Consider the following 17,516-nt stretch of genomic DNA (forward strand, 5'->3'; position numbering starts at 1 on the left):
TTTCTCCCCTCCCCCACTCTCTCTCCCTTCCTTTCACATTTCCCGGTGGTTTGTAGATTTTCCAGTTGAAATCCACCGTGAGGGCAGTCAGGTATAGACAGACCTTTAGATACATTTGATAATAAAGACGGTTTGCGATACAGTCACAAAATACGCTATATTGTTTTAGTTGTCGTAACTGTTAGATTATATTTGAAATTATTCCATAAATAATATTTTCGACAACAGGTGCATATGAAAATAAACTAACACAAATATAACATATTCTCTTTCATGAATAGTTTATTCTATCTTTTCACATTATCAAATTAGAATAGATAATCAGAATTTGAGAAGACACAATAGTATATATGTATTGGTAATTGGAAAAACGTAATTATACACATTTTTCATATTTTGAACACATCGTTTTTACTCACATATTAACAAAAAAATAATGGATATGGGAAAGCCTACATACTATTGGTACCAGATGTATTCTTAAATTACCAAATGAGAGTCACTGCCGTGTGTTTTACCCCCCATCCCACCAAATATAAAATTTAAGAAATGTACTTCAGTTTAAATAATAATTTGTGCATATCACATACGCAAATGACATTGCATGGTAACTGCTTGACTGTCATCTAAATCATTCAGTTGACGTTTGAGACACATTTTGTTGAAAACATAAAAGAAATTAAATCACAAAATTCAAGGTCTATTTTCATTTCTACAAACTACAAATATACAAGGAATGGAAAGCTATAGGAAATATTCATACAAATCAATATATTCACAATTTCATTTATAAATGGCTTGCTCTAACCTTGATATTTGATTTATTTTGAAATCACAAATATATACAATACATTTCCCTGAGCAATTATATACAATCAATTTTACATGAATTAAACATTGTGTTTGTTTTTTTCAGAAATCCTGTTGAGTTCTATGATTGTACCGAACGAAAATTCATCTTTGCAGCTGCTTAAAAGGATGGAAGTTGCAGAATGATATACTAGTACATGATCGCAGCAAATGAATAAGATTCCCAAAGCATGATTTAAAGTCAAGGAGAAAAATACTTCCCTGACTTGGGACTTGTTAATAAATATATCAAATAGGCTAAAGAAAAATTTTCATCATTTTTTTAGCATCTGACCCACAGTAAAGAAAGCCAGGATGTATGCTTTCACATGAATATGGAAATCCATACAATAGGGAGAATAACCTTTTTAATGGCAGTACACGGATACGAGACTTTAATTGAATATTAAATTTCATCACAGTTGAAATGGCAAATTAACATGATCCCAACAAGCACATATTCTCACGTATGTACATCTTGTTTTAATTACATTTAGTTTGGAAAGGAATAAATTGTTCTTATAATGAAGTGACAGTCATTTAGCGTTTTTGTACATTATTTCTTTCCACATAGTGAAAATAAATGACACACACCCATGCCGTGATGAATAAATTGTAACATCGAGATACCAAGTGACACATTGAGTTTTGCTTCATATGAAAAAGACCTGTTCAACAGGAATATAAAAAAATGATATTGCATCAGTGATTATCCCCAAAATTCTGCCCAACAGATATTATTTTCTTGCATATTGACAACTTGCACACAAATATTCTTTATTTGATGAATCATAGTAAACAAAAGTCATTTAATTTGAACATACTTAACTATCCCCCCTCCTATAACTGAGATGCAATATAGATATGTACAGAAATATCCCAATTATCCCATTATTTTCACACTATCATTTAAAAAAATGTTAAAGTGAATTTTCTGTCCAAAACATAGACTGAAGTTTCAACCTAAAGCATCCATAATGAATCTGTAATTGAGTTCATCATGAGTTTATCTGAAAACAAACATAATCTTCCTGTATGTATTTTTCACTGCATGCCCCCCCCCCCCCAAAAAAAGAGAGGGATGTATACAAATTTTTGTGCATTCCCCATCCATGTGCAAAACGCACACATAATTATATTATTAAAACACAATAGTGTATCTGTAAAATAATTCAATCCACCACATGTGGTCAATGACCCCACAATGGCCTCATAAATAAAAGTAACAAAAATAAGGTGGTATTTTTCCAAGCAACACTTAGGAGCAAATGTATCAGTGTTGCTTGGATTATATCAGTTTAATTCAGATTAGATTGATGAATATAAAATTGCTTTCAAGAATCTCAAAACTAAGCAAGTTATTTCTACCAACTTTAGAAACAAACATAAACAAACAAATATGCGATGTTTTTTTTTCTCCAAAATACCAAACTATGGCATATAACACATTATGTTAATGTAAGTGTAATTAATCTGAGTAATCTCATATTCACAACTAAAAATCGTAAAACATATGTAGAGTTAAACTGTTTTTTTTTTCTTTGTTTAAAACTATTTAAATCATAAATCTTATTTACAACTTAACAATCCATATTTTTTATATGAACACAAATATGCACTGTGCATCACAGGTTTTAATGACACTGTCCTTTGCTTAAGGTGTAAAAGGTCAAAGGCCATGTATCAAGTTTGTCTTGCCCAACAATTCTTCAGCTTCAGTCTGCAGAGACTGCAACAACACCCTGTCATTAACATAGCAAGAAATTACATTACCTGCACTCATATGTATCATACTGATACTACATATTTTTTTGTTTTAGGCAGGGGCAAATCTTTACTCTAAGATTACGTCATGAAGTAAGACAGAAGGGATGTAACAGGATAAGTGCCATATCAGGCAAGCTATATGCAAGACTTCACTTGTACAGCTCTTTTTAACACCTTTTCACCATCAAATAAGCAACATGCATTTGAGCTCTGCTCCAAAGGGAAGATACATTCCCTTTACTTAGCTAGCACTGTGATCAAAGCACGTCTTGAGATTTCAGCAATCTCCGTCAGTTCTTCAATCTTCGCTCTCAACTCTGCATTTTCCTTCTCCAGGGTTTCAGCCGTTACTGCCAGACCATTTTCCCGCTTCTTCCTGTTTTGGCGCGCTCGCTTACACGCGACATTATTCTTGACTCGGCGTCGACGGTATACGTCATCTTCGGAACAAGCCGTCACTCTGGAGGCTCCGATTTTCGAGGTTCGCGACTTCTTGGCTACGTGGCAGGTATTCTCCTCTTCCACATCTTCAGACTTGACTTGTGTTGTGACGTTGGCTGTAGACAGAGCAAAAGAATCATCTTTCACAGTCAACAGGTAATCAAGAGACGATTGGTTGTCAGTAGTCGTTGGGTTATCAATCAGGCTTCGCACAGCAGCAGCATCAACAGTAGATGTAGGACCAGTCTCTTCAGCCTAAAAAGTCAAGAGAAAAAAAAAAAAAAAAAAATCAGCACGAGGTTCAACTGAACTAAACTCGATGAGTAAATTGACATTTGGTGTTAACTGAAAGAGTACCAGCACACAAGATAATAATTTATCAATGAGATAAAAAGTAAACAACTGTGAAAATCACTTTGTTTTTATCAAGCAGTTCAAGGTACGATTAAACAGAATAGCAGCGAATGAACAATGCACAATATATTTACCATTCCAAAAAATCTTCGGTATCCTATAAGTCTCACCATGATAAACAAATACAAACAAATTTGGGATAGAACTTTCATAACTGGAAATAAAGTTAAATTAATTCATAAAGCAGGCATCAAAATGCAGACGATCCACAGGAAATGGCAAGTATCCGATATTAGATCCTTATATAAATGAATAATATCATAATATAAAGTCGATTAACTGAAACATACGAGATAGTGAGGTACTGTACGTAGTGAGGCTATCTTGAATGAAACTATCAACAAATATATTTGTGGGAGAAAGCAACTATGTTTTGGCTTCAAATAGCTGTGTGTTTCTCATTTCACTGCATTGTGCAATACCCGATCAATGCAAAAATAGCAGGAAATAGTCCAGGCAATAAAGCCAGGAAGCTGACTGCAAGGACAAAGTAGAGAGTGCAGAGTCGCTATTCACTCCTGTATATTAATAGCACAGGGGACACAAGAGCTGACATGTCTATTTGCACACCGCGAGTATTGCACCATCACTTTGCAATGCTATGGCATCATGAATATTCATGAGGTAGCATAGGCCCCGCCCACAAATCTATGACAATATAGTGATGCCGGTCAAAAGCTGACTGTGTGGCCTAGCCTGGAAGTTCAGGCTTATAGTATAATGATGAACATGTACTCAAAACATGACAGGTGAAAAGTGACAGTAGATTACACATTAAAGGCTTTCAAATAATTTTCCTTGTATCATTTTATCTACAGACCAGATCAAGGATCTACTCTTAATCTAATTAGTTTACCCCATTTAATAAAATATTACTTCTATCTGGCTTTGGCATAGTCTTATAAAACCTGGCATTATTCTTGAACTTGATGTTTCTCAACTGACTTATTGACTCCCCCCCCCCCCCCCTTTAGAGGCCCTTTCATCTGAAATTTGAATGACAGATACTGAACAATACAAGACCCCAAGGATTTTCCCAGGGTATCAGTATTGCATCAGCCAAAAATCTGATTATTGCTCCTGACAAATGGAGGTTGACTTGACTCACTGACTCTATAAAAGCTTTCTTGCATACAGAGATGGATATTGCATCATGATTCTTCCTCGTGATTTAACTTAAGAACAGGGAACCTGCCTCTTCCCTGGGAATTTAACCACTAGATAAGTCATATGCTTTGTTAACCCTAACATTGACACTAATATGATTTTTTTTTTAGGGGGGGGGGGGAAGAGGGTTGGGAGAGATTCATTTCTAACCTCGAAATTTGACCTATATTTTACTCAATTTTCCATCATATGCCCCATATGATTTGGGGCAAACAGAGGGCTACTTGATATTCCTTTTTCAGCATCCTTCTAAACACATGAAAGTTATACAGACAAGGTTTGACCGTGACGTCAATGAAAAACTATGAAAATATTAAATTTTAGAAACTTACCGGGACCAGAAACTCTTCCAAGTCGGTGAACGTGTTGAAGAAATGCTCCAACGTGGAGTCCACCTCGGCGGGGCTCAGCCCTTCCTCGTAATCGCTCATCTCGCTGCAAGATGAGGTCGAGGCGAGCTGGCCCCTTCTGCCTCCATCGAGTCCACCCTTCGGTTCTTCCGGAGACGGGGCGAAGTCGCTGAGGTCCGCCACTCCGTCTCCTTCAGTTGCTATGGGCGATGACACACCCTCAACGTCAGGCTTGGCGTTGAGGATTTCCTGGAGGTCTGGGAAGAGTTCTGCGAGGTCCACGGTGCTTGTTGCCGACGGGTCCATCTTGGTACCGTCGATGACACTATCCGCTGTGGTCAGTCCTGAAGTCATGTCCATTTCCGCTATTATAGGATAAAGTGATGTGAAGTGATTTTCAAATGAACCTCACTTCATACCCCTTTTTGAACGGGAAATTCCGGGGACAAACTAAAGCTACATTCATGGCTAAGGGTCCCATTACACTATTCCTGCTGGATGAGCTTTATTGAGCATAGGCCTTCTTGTAAAATGAGTATTTTTTTTCTCAGTTTATGACATACCTGATTAGCTTTGATCTAGACCACTGGTATTACATGTAGGGGTGCTACCTACGCTCATACTCTTGGGATACAATTCTGCCTGCAAGATGCATAGACTTTTCTTCATTCAAATACTACGTACAAATCTATGAAATACTTACTGTTAAACAGGCCACTCAGATGGGTGACGCTCTGTGGTGCAGCATTCTCCCACTGTTGCTCCACTAAAAATACCTCCTTCTTCACTTCTATACCCTCCACCAGGTCGACAGGGTAAGGGCAAGTCGCCCCAATCCCGTCGACTTCTTTTACTGGCGACATCATCAATGAGTGCCTTGAGTGATAGCTTGGATACGTAGATTGCCATGGTAATTCAAATAATGAATCGTCTTCGTACGTAGCCACTGTAAAATCTAAGGTTCCAAAATCTGGAAGTTCCGGGGGGTTAATGTTGACCCCTGTAGATGCAAAGAAAAAATATAGAAACAACACAATTAGTATTATATTGAGTGATATGATAGACATTATTAAATTTTGACATGAACAATGTAAAATAATTCTTGGATCAATAATATTATATATTGGCGTCTCAATTTCACTGGGCGTTGTGGCGTGCGCCTGTAATCCAAGCTATGCGGGGAAGTTACAAATTGATGCAGAGGTTCGAGGTTCGAGCCCTGGTCACGTCTTTCGGATGGTGACGTTAAAGGTCGGTCCCATACGTAAATAATCATATCTGATTGATACACGTCTGACAAAACTCAAATACACACACACACACACTACACGAGGCATATGAAGAGTTCAGGGCTCAGAATATATATATAGTCATGATAGTTAATACTAGCTCTGTACGTGTAGTACTGTACTACTCTGAAGTGATATTCAATGATTCATATTTTGCAAATCATAATCAACAATAAACTTCATCTCAAAATAATACTATTAATAGAGATCAAGCAGGATCAGGAGCCTATATCATTTTGGTATCATATTTAATTGCTACAGGAAAAATCACTCATCGGAAATCACAATTATCGCACAAATTATATATAGCACCATGGCATTGAAAAAAAAACATGATTAGCATACGCTATATATATATAGCCGCGGGCGCGGTATAGTCGAGATACGTCTGTCTTGTGTGCATGTCTATGGGCGTTTCACAGTGAGCGACGTACATCTTGTACGGCATTCCCGATGACATGGTCTAATGTTCTTGCAAAAAACACAAAAACTAAGCAAAATTCATGGCACATAATATAATGGTTAACTACCTTATTAGCACTTCTCGTCAGAGAAACCGGTTTTTATCGCCGGTAAGTCGCCTTTCGCTCTCCTTTCGCGGATTTTCCACCGCGAATCCTGACCCATTTACTTGCAACAACGATCTTCTGTCAAATGGTACAGTGTATGGGTTTTCATTGCAATATATTGCGACATCTCCGTGCCGAAAATAGCAGGTGATGTATTACTCTTTGGCCAATAAGGCTCATTTTCATACATTACTTCATTGCCGTCCAATCAAAACACTCGAAATCGACCGAAAATAAGTTATTCATATGGTAATGAGTTATCATTGAAGCGGGATTGATACGAGTGTTGTGACGACGGAAATGCATGTATACACATGTTGGACAAGTGTTATCATATATTTCATATTTTATAGTTTCTATTTTGTCAATTGAAATGGACGTATTGTTCGTATACTCTGATCAGGGAGATGGGGCTCCCTATATGAACTTTCGTGATATTAATGTTATTTAAAGATTTATTCTGTTCTGAGATCGCCATAAATAAAATTGATTGGAGAAATATAAGAAATGATAAATACAGGATAGTGCAATACTATAGATTGCCTTCATTTAAATATATATTTTCAAAAATACGATTTTTATAAATAAATCCATATTTCAATCATTATAGTTTTTAAGAGATTTTTAATTGAAACATATTAAGGACACAGATATGATCTATTGCAGTGGCGTACAGATGGGGGTTTGGGGTACTTGCCCCGCCCCCCCCCCCAAAAAAAAATAAACACGACCAAGAAACAAAAAGAGAAAAGGGGAAAAAGGGAAAGAGGGAAGGGTGGAATATAATATTATTTGATGAATATGAATTGGATTTTCATTATATAAAAATGTCAAATTTTTTGCTCGCTCGCAACTTTTTATGAAAACAGTATAAATATCATGTAGGCCTATTAATTCACTTTTATTTATCTTCTCGTGAACATGTTGTAGTAGATGGTATGCGGGATAATAATGATGATGATGGTAGTAATGATTATAATGATGATGATGATAGTAATAATGATGATGAAGATGATGATGATAGTAATAATAATGATGATGATGATGGTGGTGGTGATGATTATGATGATGATGATGATGATAAGTAGATGAAGGAGGGGGAGGAGGAGAAGAAGAGGAATTGTTATAATGAATATTGTGAAATTATGACAGAAGCAACAACTATAATAATGACGATAATGATTAGTATACTGATGATTGTTATATAGGCCTAATATTTGCTAATAACGTTGAAATTCTTGGACATGCAATTCATTTTAAAGTGGAGAGGGCACTATAAAGGCATAATTTTATTTTCCTGATAGGCCGGCGGTAGTATAAAACAATTATGGACAGGCTTATTCTCGTTTGTGGGCACTGGCGTGCAAAATGGGGGCTTTGGGGACTTACACCCCCCCCCCCTCCCCCACGACCGAGAAAAAACAAACAAGGGAATAATGAAAGGTAACATACTGGAAAAAAAATATAATGAAAAGAATTTATAATCAATCTCTGAATACACAGTATTATATTAAAATCTGTCACAAAAACGGTTATTGGCTCCCTCGATACGCTCTCTCGTGACTAATTGGAAATGTTCTGCCCAATTGCTCCCTCCAAATGTTTGACTAATCACGCCTCTGTTTGTGGGGATACTCTGATGTCATAATATTGTGTGCAATTAGCCGGCTTCGATAGGCCAAGGTGAACTCGAATACCAAGTCTATGAATCGAGAACAAAACTTGATTTGACGTCATCAACTGTTACACACAAAATATTTCACGTCATCTTATTATAATATATATAGGCCTACATGTTAAAAAATACCCCATTCCACCGTAGTTGTGGATACATAAACATTTTTTCAGGCAGATGCAAGCAGGTCGTAGATTGTTATTGGTTTCTGACAAAATATATATACCAATGCATACACGAAGAATATTCTGAAACTATACTGATTTTATTGCTTTCACATGTCATATTGTCATGATTATTGATATTCTATATATTTTGTGTTTTACTTTGTAAAAAAAAAAAATCGCAATTTCAGTTCCAACCATTTATATGCTGTCATTTTAGGATTAGCTTCGCAATTATGATCGCGATACTTGAAATTCCAGATGTCTGCAGAATCATGGACCTACACAGTGCAAATCATTTTCTTTATTCCCTGACATAGCAACAGCGAGAAGAGTGAAATTTTAATGATCCTATATGATCTCCATTTTCATGTACTTGGTTTTATTTACATCCCAACTACAAACCCAATTATTCTTCCTCTCTCTCCCTTCTGATATGGCGACAGATTCTATACCGTGGTTATAAAAGAGTGTGGATATCTAGACTAGCAAAACGGAAAATAATTAATCATGAATGAACATGTTCATGGTTCCGCCTGAACTTCATTTCTGACATTAAATGAAGCTTGTGTGTATACGTTGTGTGTATATATATAGCACTGAAGGAGCGATCGAATGGGATGCAGAAAGTGATTAGGAAAGTCTATTTTTAATTTTTTTGTGAAGGGGGGCATATAGGACACGGTTTAAACCGGTTTTGACCCCCCCCCCCCCCGCCGCGCTGTCCCTGTTATTTGCCGAAACCTTGTATGGGAAACAGAGAAAGGGGCCGGATGACATTTTTTGCCCCCAGCCCCATATACACTCCAAATCTGTCCAGAAGATAGATTGCATGCCAGGGGGCACATATATAATGTGTTTGTAATACTATAGTAGTCGAAGAATTAAATGACCGTTCGACTTACAGAATTTAGGGTTTGTTTTGTTGCTTAACATATAGCTCTATTATTATATTAATTGTTAAAAGAAAACACAAAAACTTGAACCAGGGGCAGTCAATTTACAAAGAAAATTTGATTTTAAATCGATCAGTCGAGGTACGGGCATTCGGAACTTAATGTTTTAAAAATAAATATTGCGTTCTTATGATTTCTGCAACTGACACGATAAGATGTATGTTCTGATTGCTTACTTTTTATCATGAACTTCCACTGATGATCCGATGAAAAATAATCCTAGAGCAGCGAACTTGAGCGAAGTTGTGATGCACAAGAAGAAAGATTCAAACAAGTCACTCCACAATCTCCATGATCAATATTCCAAGAGCAGGGAGTATATCTCTCACTACCCCGCTCGAAGTATTACTGTAAAAAGGTGATAAGATTAAAGAGCACCACAAAATCCATGTTCACAGTATGATACTCTATGAGCGTTTAATAGGCCAATGTTATTAATTTGTCCAAAATCAATATTCTTCGAGATATTGCATGAGGAAAGGAGAAGCACTTTTCTTCTAAGGTGCTACCAAAACACGCGTATAGGCCGATAGTACATTGCTATTGTTAATTGGCCTAGGACCCTTGATGTTATCTCCCATGCAGCAGTATGCAGGGGATCTGAATCGTGGAATGGTCGTTTTTAAATCATCGGTGCCTATATAATACCTCAATAGGCCAAAGAATATTCTAGAATGTTTATCATGTTGGTCGAGTTTCGGCGAAAAAAAAACATTATCGAGCTGATCTCGAAACTTCTATGCTGAATATTGTTACTGATGGTGGAGATGATTCACCTACATAGTCTGAATCTACAAACAAAATTATACGAGAATCCATTATTTAACTAAGAAAATTGTTCAACTTGATTAATAAAATCTTGATCATCTATATTCCCGGTCTATATTGCCAATTCGCTTTCCTTGAAATTCAAGAGATTATGATTTCAAACTGTTTATATCGTGAAAAGGGCAGCATTCGATAAGCCTAAATACACCTCATAGATATAATCGTGTCTGCTCATCAAAGACTATATGAAATGACACCGAAGTACATCATTGTCGACCAATCACAAAGCGAGGTACGAATACGTGGCTCCAAAATACTGACAGCGCGGGAACTTTCTCTTCGATGTTTCTATTTGTCTTTTAATAATTTATCTTGATTACTATATAGATATAGATATCACATATGTATTATTTGATAAACTGTTTATTTTTTGTATTTAGTTTGCTGCTGGTGCCTTTGTACGCATCATGTTTTACTTTTTTTTCTTCTAAAATTTAGTAATTCAAGAAATAATTTATTTATATCTTATTATGTTATCATAATATTTCAGTGAAATATGTGGGTTTCTTGTTTGTATGTTTTGTTCATATATATTTTTTGTAAATATGTTTAAAATTCAAATGTAAATATGTTTCAAATGTTGTTATGTTCTCCAATACCCGTTGGGGTGATCTGAGAATAAATATTACTGTCATTACTGTCATTACTGTCATATTACTATTGTACGTGCGAAGTGTTTGAAAGGCCGTGCCGTTCCCGGGGGCGAAATTATTTTTCCCACCGAGTTCTGGACCAACATATGAATATTCATGACTTGCGTCTTCGGATTAAGAGTACGCATGCGCGTGGACTTTGCCTCGACCATGTACAGTGCCGGTCGTAAGCAATTCAATTCAATTCAATTCGGTTTATTAGATATAAAACAGAATACAATGCTGTAGTCCGAAGACTAATTGTGCAATGTTTACATTGATTATTATTTACATTTGAAGATTGTATATACACTTAAAAAAATGATTCACATATAAATGAGAAACAGTTGGTTGATTAATTGAGTCATGCATAAGTGAGATTTCAGTAGATATTACTAGCAAGAATTCTGATAATTGTGTATTGGGGAAAAACCTGTTTTAAACTTACAATTATACAACAAAAATGTCAGAAATATAATTCAGATTTGATATTCATTATGAAGAGATTTAGAATCAAGTTATTGCAACAGGATTAATCATAGTTATAGAACATTTAAATAATAATAATAACCTTTGAGATGTGAAATCCATTAAGAATGGAACCAAGATTACTTTGAGATATGCGATTGAGGCTGATAAAATAATTCATAATAATTCTAAAGAAAATCAAAATTAACAATTAATGAGAACAAATACATGCATATAAATATATAAAAAAAATCATTCATATAGCTAAACATTTACAACTGAGCATTGACCAGTTTGACAAGTGATGGTACACTTGATTTCCTATATCGTTCAGTTCTAGTATAAGGAAGGTCCAAGTGATGGGAATTCCTCAGTCTACCTCGCGAGACATGCTGCCGTTCAGCAGGTAGCAAATGACGATGTCGCGATGAGACAAGGATTGACTTGGCAAAGTTGGTCAGCAGGTCTTTTCTTTTCTTGGCAAGGGAAGGAATGTTAAAAATGCTCAGGAGTTCCTCATAGTGATGTTGGTCAGGGTACGATATCATCCTGAGAGCCCTACGCTGTACCCGCTCTATACTGTCTGATTGCTGAGTTGTCAAACTACTGTTTGACATTGCTCAGAATGAATTAGCATCGTCAAATTACACAGGCCTTATAGGCTTAGATCTATAAATATATATATATATATATACTTCGGGAATACTATCCTTGTATAGAGTGCTCGATGTCCTTCACAGGAAGAGCTGTGAAATTAAATTCAAATTATAAAAACCTCAGCGCGCACTGGTTACCTAGTTTCCTGCGCACAGTATGTGCGTGTTTGGTGTAACGCGCTTCGCGCGATCGCGACATGCATTGTTCAATGGTATTGAAAAGTTTTATCAGTTGCCTGAAGATCGCACCTCACGTAGGTTGCGTGAAACTCAGAGTTGCAATTAAATTTGATGAACCTCCAGTCAACCTTGTGAACTTGTGTTTATTATATATATATATATATATATATCCAATTCTTAATTACTTATCAAACTAGCTGCCATTAATGGCAAGACATGTGCTAGGCTAGGGCTAGCTTAGGCTAGCGCATTAACTTTACCTCAAATCTGGACCTGTCTAATGCCTAATACTAATAGTAATAGCCGAATAATGCCATGGTTAACTTTGAACCGGTCAATTCAGAACTTATAATTTTACGTTTGATTTTATCTACCATGGTTTAATACGTCTAGTCCGTATACAGTACCAGTCCTAGATCTAAAAAAATATCTTAGTTCTAGTCTAGTCTCTAGATCTAGACTCTGATCTACGCTGTATCAGCATGGAACAACTAGTGTACCAAAGGGGGGGGGGGGCGATTGCCCCCTGACGATTCACAACTGATCCAACTGATTTTAAAAAAAATATTATGGGCAATGGTATGTGTGATCCTGAACAAGATTCGTATGTAACTAGATGGTTACTGCAAACGCCAAGCACGAGCAGAAATTTGTATTAACTGTTCTAGCATTATCGAAAAGGGACCTGTTAAGGACTGCTTCCAGTTACCCACAAAGACGGTATATATTTCAATAATGCGAGCGCGAAGCGCGAGCAATTTTTGACATTCCGACCTAAAAAATGATCATTCTAAGCACTTTTTGTATTAATAAATGGGATATGTACGTAACTAAACAATTGAGGCGAGCGCGAGAGGAAGAAAATTGAGATTTTAGACCTAAAAGCAGGACACTCTATTCATTTTTGTAATCATAAATAGGATATAATTAATTGGGTATCATTAGTAATGCGATCGTGAAGCGTGAGCAGACAATTATTGATATTCTGATGTGAAACTTGATAATTTAAGTACATTTTAAATAAAGAACATGCAGGCTATCGCGCATGTTTTAGATTTAGACCTAGAATCTGGGCATTCTGAATACATTTGTTTAATGGAACATTATGGAATACACGTAGACATTATGAACTTGGCAAATCCAACAATGTGACCACGCCGCGTGAGCTTAAAATGCTGATATGTAGACCATAAAACGGACATTTTACAGAGCACTTAAATTTGTAAATGAAAAAAAAATAAAGAAAGCTCGAACGAAGTCCGAGCTAAAATATGTTTTGTATATTGACTTCAAAACTTGCTCCATATCAGCCTATTGAGCAAGAAATGAATCTCATCGAACAGGCAATTCTGGCGCGAAGCGCAAGCAAAAATTTTATATAGTAACATGAAAGATTTTTTCCCTCACATTATTTCATTCACTCGCCTTCCTCCCCTTTTTTTCCTCTTCTTTTTTTCTCCTGTCTTTATTCTTATTTTCCTTTTTCTTTTCATCTTTCTCCCCCCCTTTTTTTGCTCTGCCAATTTTTTTCTGGGGGCACACCAAATCTCAGGGGGGGGGGGCACGTGCCCCCAGCCCCCCCCCCCGTAGCTACGCCACTGATGCACTAGCGTACCTAGGATTTTCCAAAAGGGGGGCAAATTTTTGGAGGAAATTTCGTCCGCGAAAAAATGTAACAAGCCCCCCCCCCCAAAAAAAAAAAGAGGGGACATACGTCTTTTCATTTAATTACATTACAAATTATTAATTTGGCTTATCAAAGGGGGGGGGGGCACGTCCCCTGAATCAGTTGTGACTCGTCAGAGGGGCAGTCTGCCCCCCCCCCCCTTGGTACACTAGTGGTTCCATGCTGATACAGCGTAGATCAGAGTCTAGATCTAGAGACTAGACTCGAACTAAGATAATTTTTTTAGATCTAGGACTGGTTTCGTATACGGACTAGACAAACCATGGCAAATAAGCTAACATTTGTCTAAACCTAATTAAACGTAAAGTTCGGAATTAACCAGTTCGAAGTTAATCATGGCATTAGTCGGCTAGTCAGTGTTGTACTCAATTAAGGCTCAAACCTCCAAGGTAAGGGCTTCAATACCCAAGATGGAGTAAATGTGATTATTTTTTAAACAATCTATCGCAAAATTAGCTTTTCCTATAGAAAGGGGGGACAAATTTTGTTCACTCGCTCGCTTCAATCGCTTTCTTCTTTTTTTGACAGAAATTTTGCTCTATATGCCATGCTTGGCCCCTCAAAGTTTCTGGCTCATCATGCCATTGACTTAACCCATTGGCCATTTGGATATGACAAAATTGAAGACTGTGTTCAAGTTTACCAAATCTTTTCAGAATATCATTATGACTTAAAACATTCTTGTTGGCCAAAGAAAATAATACAAGGAAAATCCTAATGGAATAGAAATCAACCTTGTTATCGTTCTTTAGAGTTAGCTATATGTTTAAAGTATGAAAATTGTTGTCAAAATTGCAGTCAGATGACAAAATTTATTCTTGAAAGCACTATTATCTTGATCATGATCATTATTATTTACTGTCATTATCATCATTAGTCATGATTACAACACATTACCAATACATAATGCTATTTTTCATAACTGATGTATTCTTTGTCTGAAAATTCTTGATAATGGTGACAATTACAATTGATGACACTGATAGTACACTTACTACTGCTGCTGCTAATGTTACTGGTGACTGGTAGTATTGACCGTTAGTGTCATTAAATATACAAAACAATTAAAACATTTATAATTACTTATTTAAAACAAAATTAATGAAAGTACAAAATGCCTTGAAAATGCCTTGAAATTTCAAGGCTCAAAATCCTCAAGGCCATTAAGGCCCTCTCAAGGCCAAGGTTTGAATGTTCAAGGCCAAGGCTTTGAAAAAAGTAGGCCTTAAGGCGCCTTAAGGCCAAGGCCGAGCATCAATTAAGGCACTACAACACTGATTACTACTAGGCATTAGACAGGTCCAGATTTGAGGTAAAGTTAATGCGCTAGCCTAAGCGAGCCCTAGCCTAGCACATGTATTGCCATTAATGGCAGCTAGTTTGATAAGTGTTTAAGAATTGGATATATATATGTATAGATCTAAGCATGTAAGGCCTATGTAAGGGTACCGGTAATTTGACGATGCTAATTCTGAGCAACTGAACGTGAATGCTTACGACCGGCACTGGTCCACGCGCATGCGTACTCTTAATCCGAAGACGCAAGTCATGAATATTCATAATTGGTCCAGAACTCCAGAATAATTTCGCTTCCCGGGGGGGGGGGGGCACTTCCATTGACGAGTGGATACAATGCTTGACCATGGGGTTTCGAAAAGCACCCTAAACAAGTATTTTCCATGCATGTTCTAAAAATGCACCCCTTAACAAGTATTGGCGTGTGAAACCCTTGGAAACAAAACCCTTGACAATTCCCTGAATTGACCCCCTAGGCCCCCTAGTAAAACAAGTACAACGATATCTTAATTGTTACGTCACGTGATCACAGTCGTCAACTTTACCTTTACTTTCATTGCGTTTCGTACCACCCAACACCTCGCTCAAATCGGATCCTAAACACGTAGTGTTGGGGCCAAAAGTAGTCTTTTTAAACCCTCGCAAATTGGACCGTATAACACGTAGTTTTCCTTCCGAAAAAAGGTATATATCCCCTTTTTCATTAGTGTTTTTGACACCCTTATTACGTTTCGGTTTACATGATATGGGCTTGTGGTCAGTGGTGTACCTATAGATTTTCCACAGGGGAGGCAAATTCGTCCGCCAAAAAAAATTGACAAGCAAAAAAAAAAAAGGTCTTCAACCACAAATAAAGGATTTCGTACCAGAAAAAAATTTAACAAGCAAAAAAAAAAAGAAAAAAAAAAAAAGGTCAAGACTTGTAAGGGGGCAGGGATATGTCCCTTGCATTGGTTGTGACTCGTCAGGAGGACAGTCTGCCCCCTCTGCCCCCCCCCCCTCCCCCGTAGGTACGCTAGTGCTTGTGGTACAAAATAATATGGTTGAATTAACCCAGGTTTGAAATCAATCCAGGGAGTGGGGATGGGAGGATATATACATCCCCCGTGCACTTTTCGGAGAGGGGGTGGCATATGTACAATCACCCCCCCCCCCCACACACACACACATTTTTTAAGACAGAGCGATATTTTTTTTTAATTATTAAATGAATAATACTACTGTTAATGTGTGGATTCATCTTTAAATGCAGTCAAAGTGCTTAAATTTGCCCATGCAATTTTGCATTCTAAAAATGCCAAATTTCACGCGCGGTCGCTCCGCTCCCGATCTCAATCTAATGATTTTGGCCTTGACAATTAAGTTAATTTTTTTGTATACAGTTGATTTAAATTTGGTATAATGGGAAGGAGTTTCAGTCTGTACCTGTCACCTGGAGTGGAGGGGGCACTGTTGGGAGATCCCACCCCTTTCGAAATTTTGAAAAAATGAAAAAAAAGCATGCTCTGAATCAGCATCTCTGTGGCGTAAACTTGTAATGTCTAATGAGCCAACAATATTATTTTGAGGGGCCAGACATATTGTAATTATAATAGCGTATATGGGGCAAAATTTCTCATAAGCTGCAAGCGAGCGGGCCGCTGACCTTTTTATAACTAATTTTTGATAGCTAAGTTTTGACATAATATTTTAAAAACTATAACTATATCTTTTTCTTTTCTTTTTTATAGTCGTGAAATTTGGGGGTCCAAAGCATGCCGGGTTCATAATGGGACCCAATATAGCTTCCTCCTTATCTGTATACGCCAGTGCACCGGCTATATAGTAGCCCTATTCTTCAAAACTTGAAATAAACTGCTCACATTTTTTCTTTCTTGTCGGCCCTGATTCCTATTGCCCCTCCCAACATTTCATTTGCCCTCATGCCTCCACCCACTTTAATCTTGATGCCGCTAATTGCTGTTTACATTGTAAAAAAAAAACTCGATCTATATTAATTTTTATATATTTTCAAGCCCCATATTATGTTATCCTATTCAACAGAAATTTATTTATCACCAGCCACTGCGATTATGAAGTGTGTGCAAAATTTTGAATTTTATGACCAGAAAAATTATATGTTACGTTA

The 17,516-nt window shown here is 36.9% G+C and overlaps 1 protein-coding gene across 1 annotated transcript; it reads right to left on the minus strand.

The window, feature by feature from the left end:
• Positions 1-264: 264 nt before the first annotated feature.
• On the minus strand, positions 265-7,017 carry LOC129257984 (uncharacterized). Its single transcript, XM_054896436.2, has 4 exons — positions 6,808-7,017; positions 5,692-5,988; positions 4,971-5,353; positions 265-3,312 (listed from the first exon to the last, which is right to left on the minus strand). Exons 2-4 carry the CDS (start codon positions 5,852-5,854, stop codon positions 2,854-2,856), a joined length of 1,005 nt encoding a protein of 334 aa, XP_054752411.1. The 5' UTR covers positions 5,855-5,988; positions 6,808-7,017; the 3' UTR covers positions 265-2,853.
• Positions 7,018-17,516: the final 10,499 nt, after the last annotated feature.

Source organism: Lytechinus pictus, chromosome 3, assembly GCF_037042905.1.
Source record: "Lytechinus pictus isolate F3 Inbred chromosome 3, Lp3.0, whole genome shotgun sequence".
In the NCBI taxonomy this organism is placed as follows: domain Eukaryota; kingdom Metazoa; phylum Echinodermata; class Echinoidea; order Temnopleuroida; family Toxopneustidae; genus Lytechinus; species Lytechinus pictus.

Bases quoted from the DNA above. Each gene is read 5' to 3' on its own strand.
- LOC129257984 (XM_054896436.2), bottom strand. From the start codon at position 5,854: ATGATGTCGCCAGTAAAAGAAGTCGACGGGATTGGGGCGACTTGCCCT. The intron at 5,354-5,691 runs GTAAGTATTTCA...ATCCTATAATAG, and splicing joins TCTGAGTGGCCTGTTTAACA to CGGAAATGGACATGACTTCA. The intron at 3,313-4,970 runs GTAAGTTTCTAA...TTGACTTTTTAG, and splicing joins TGGAAGAGTTTCTGGTCCCG to GCTGAAGAGACTGGTCCTAC.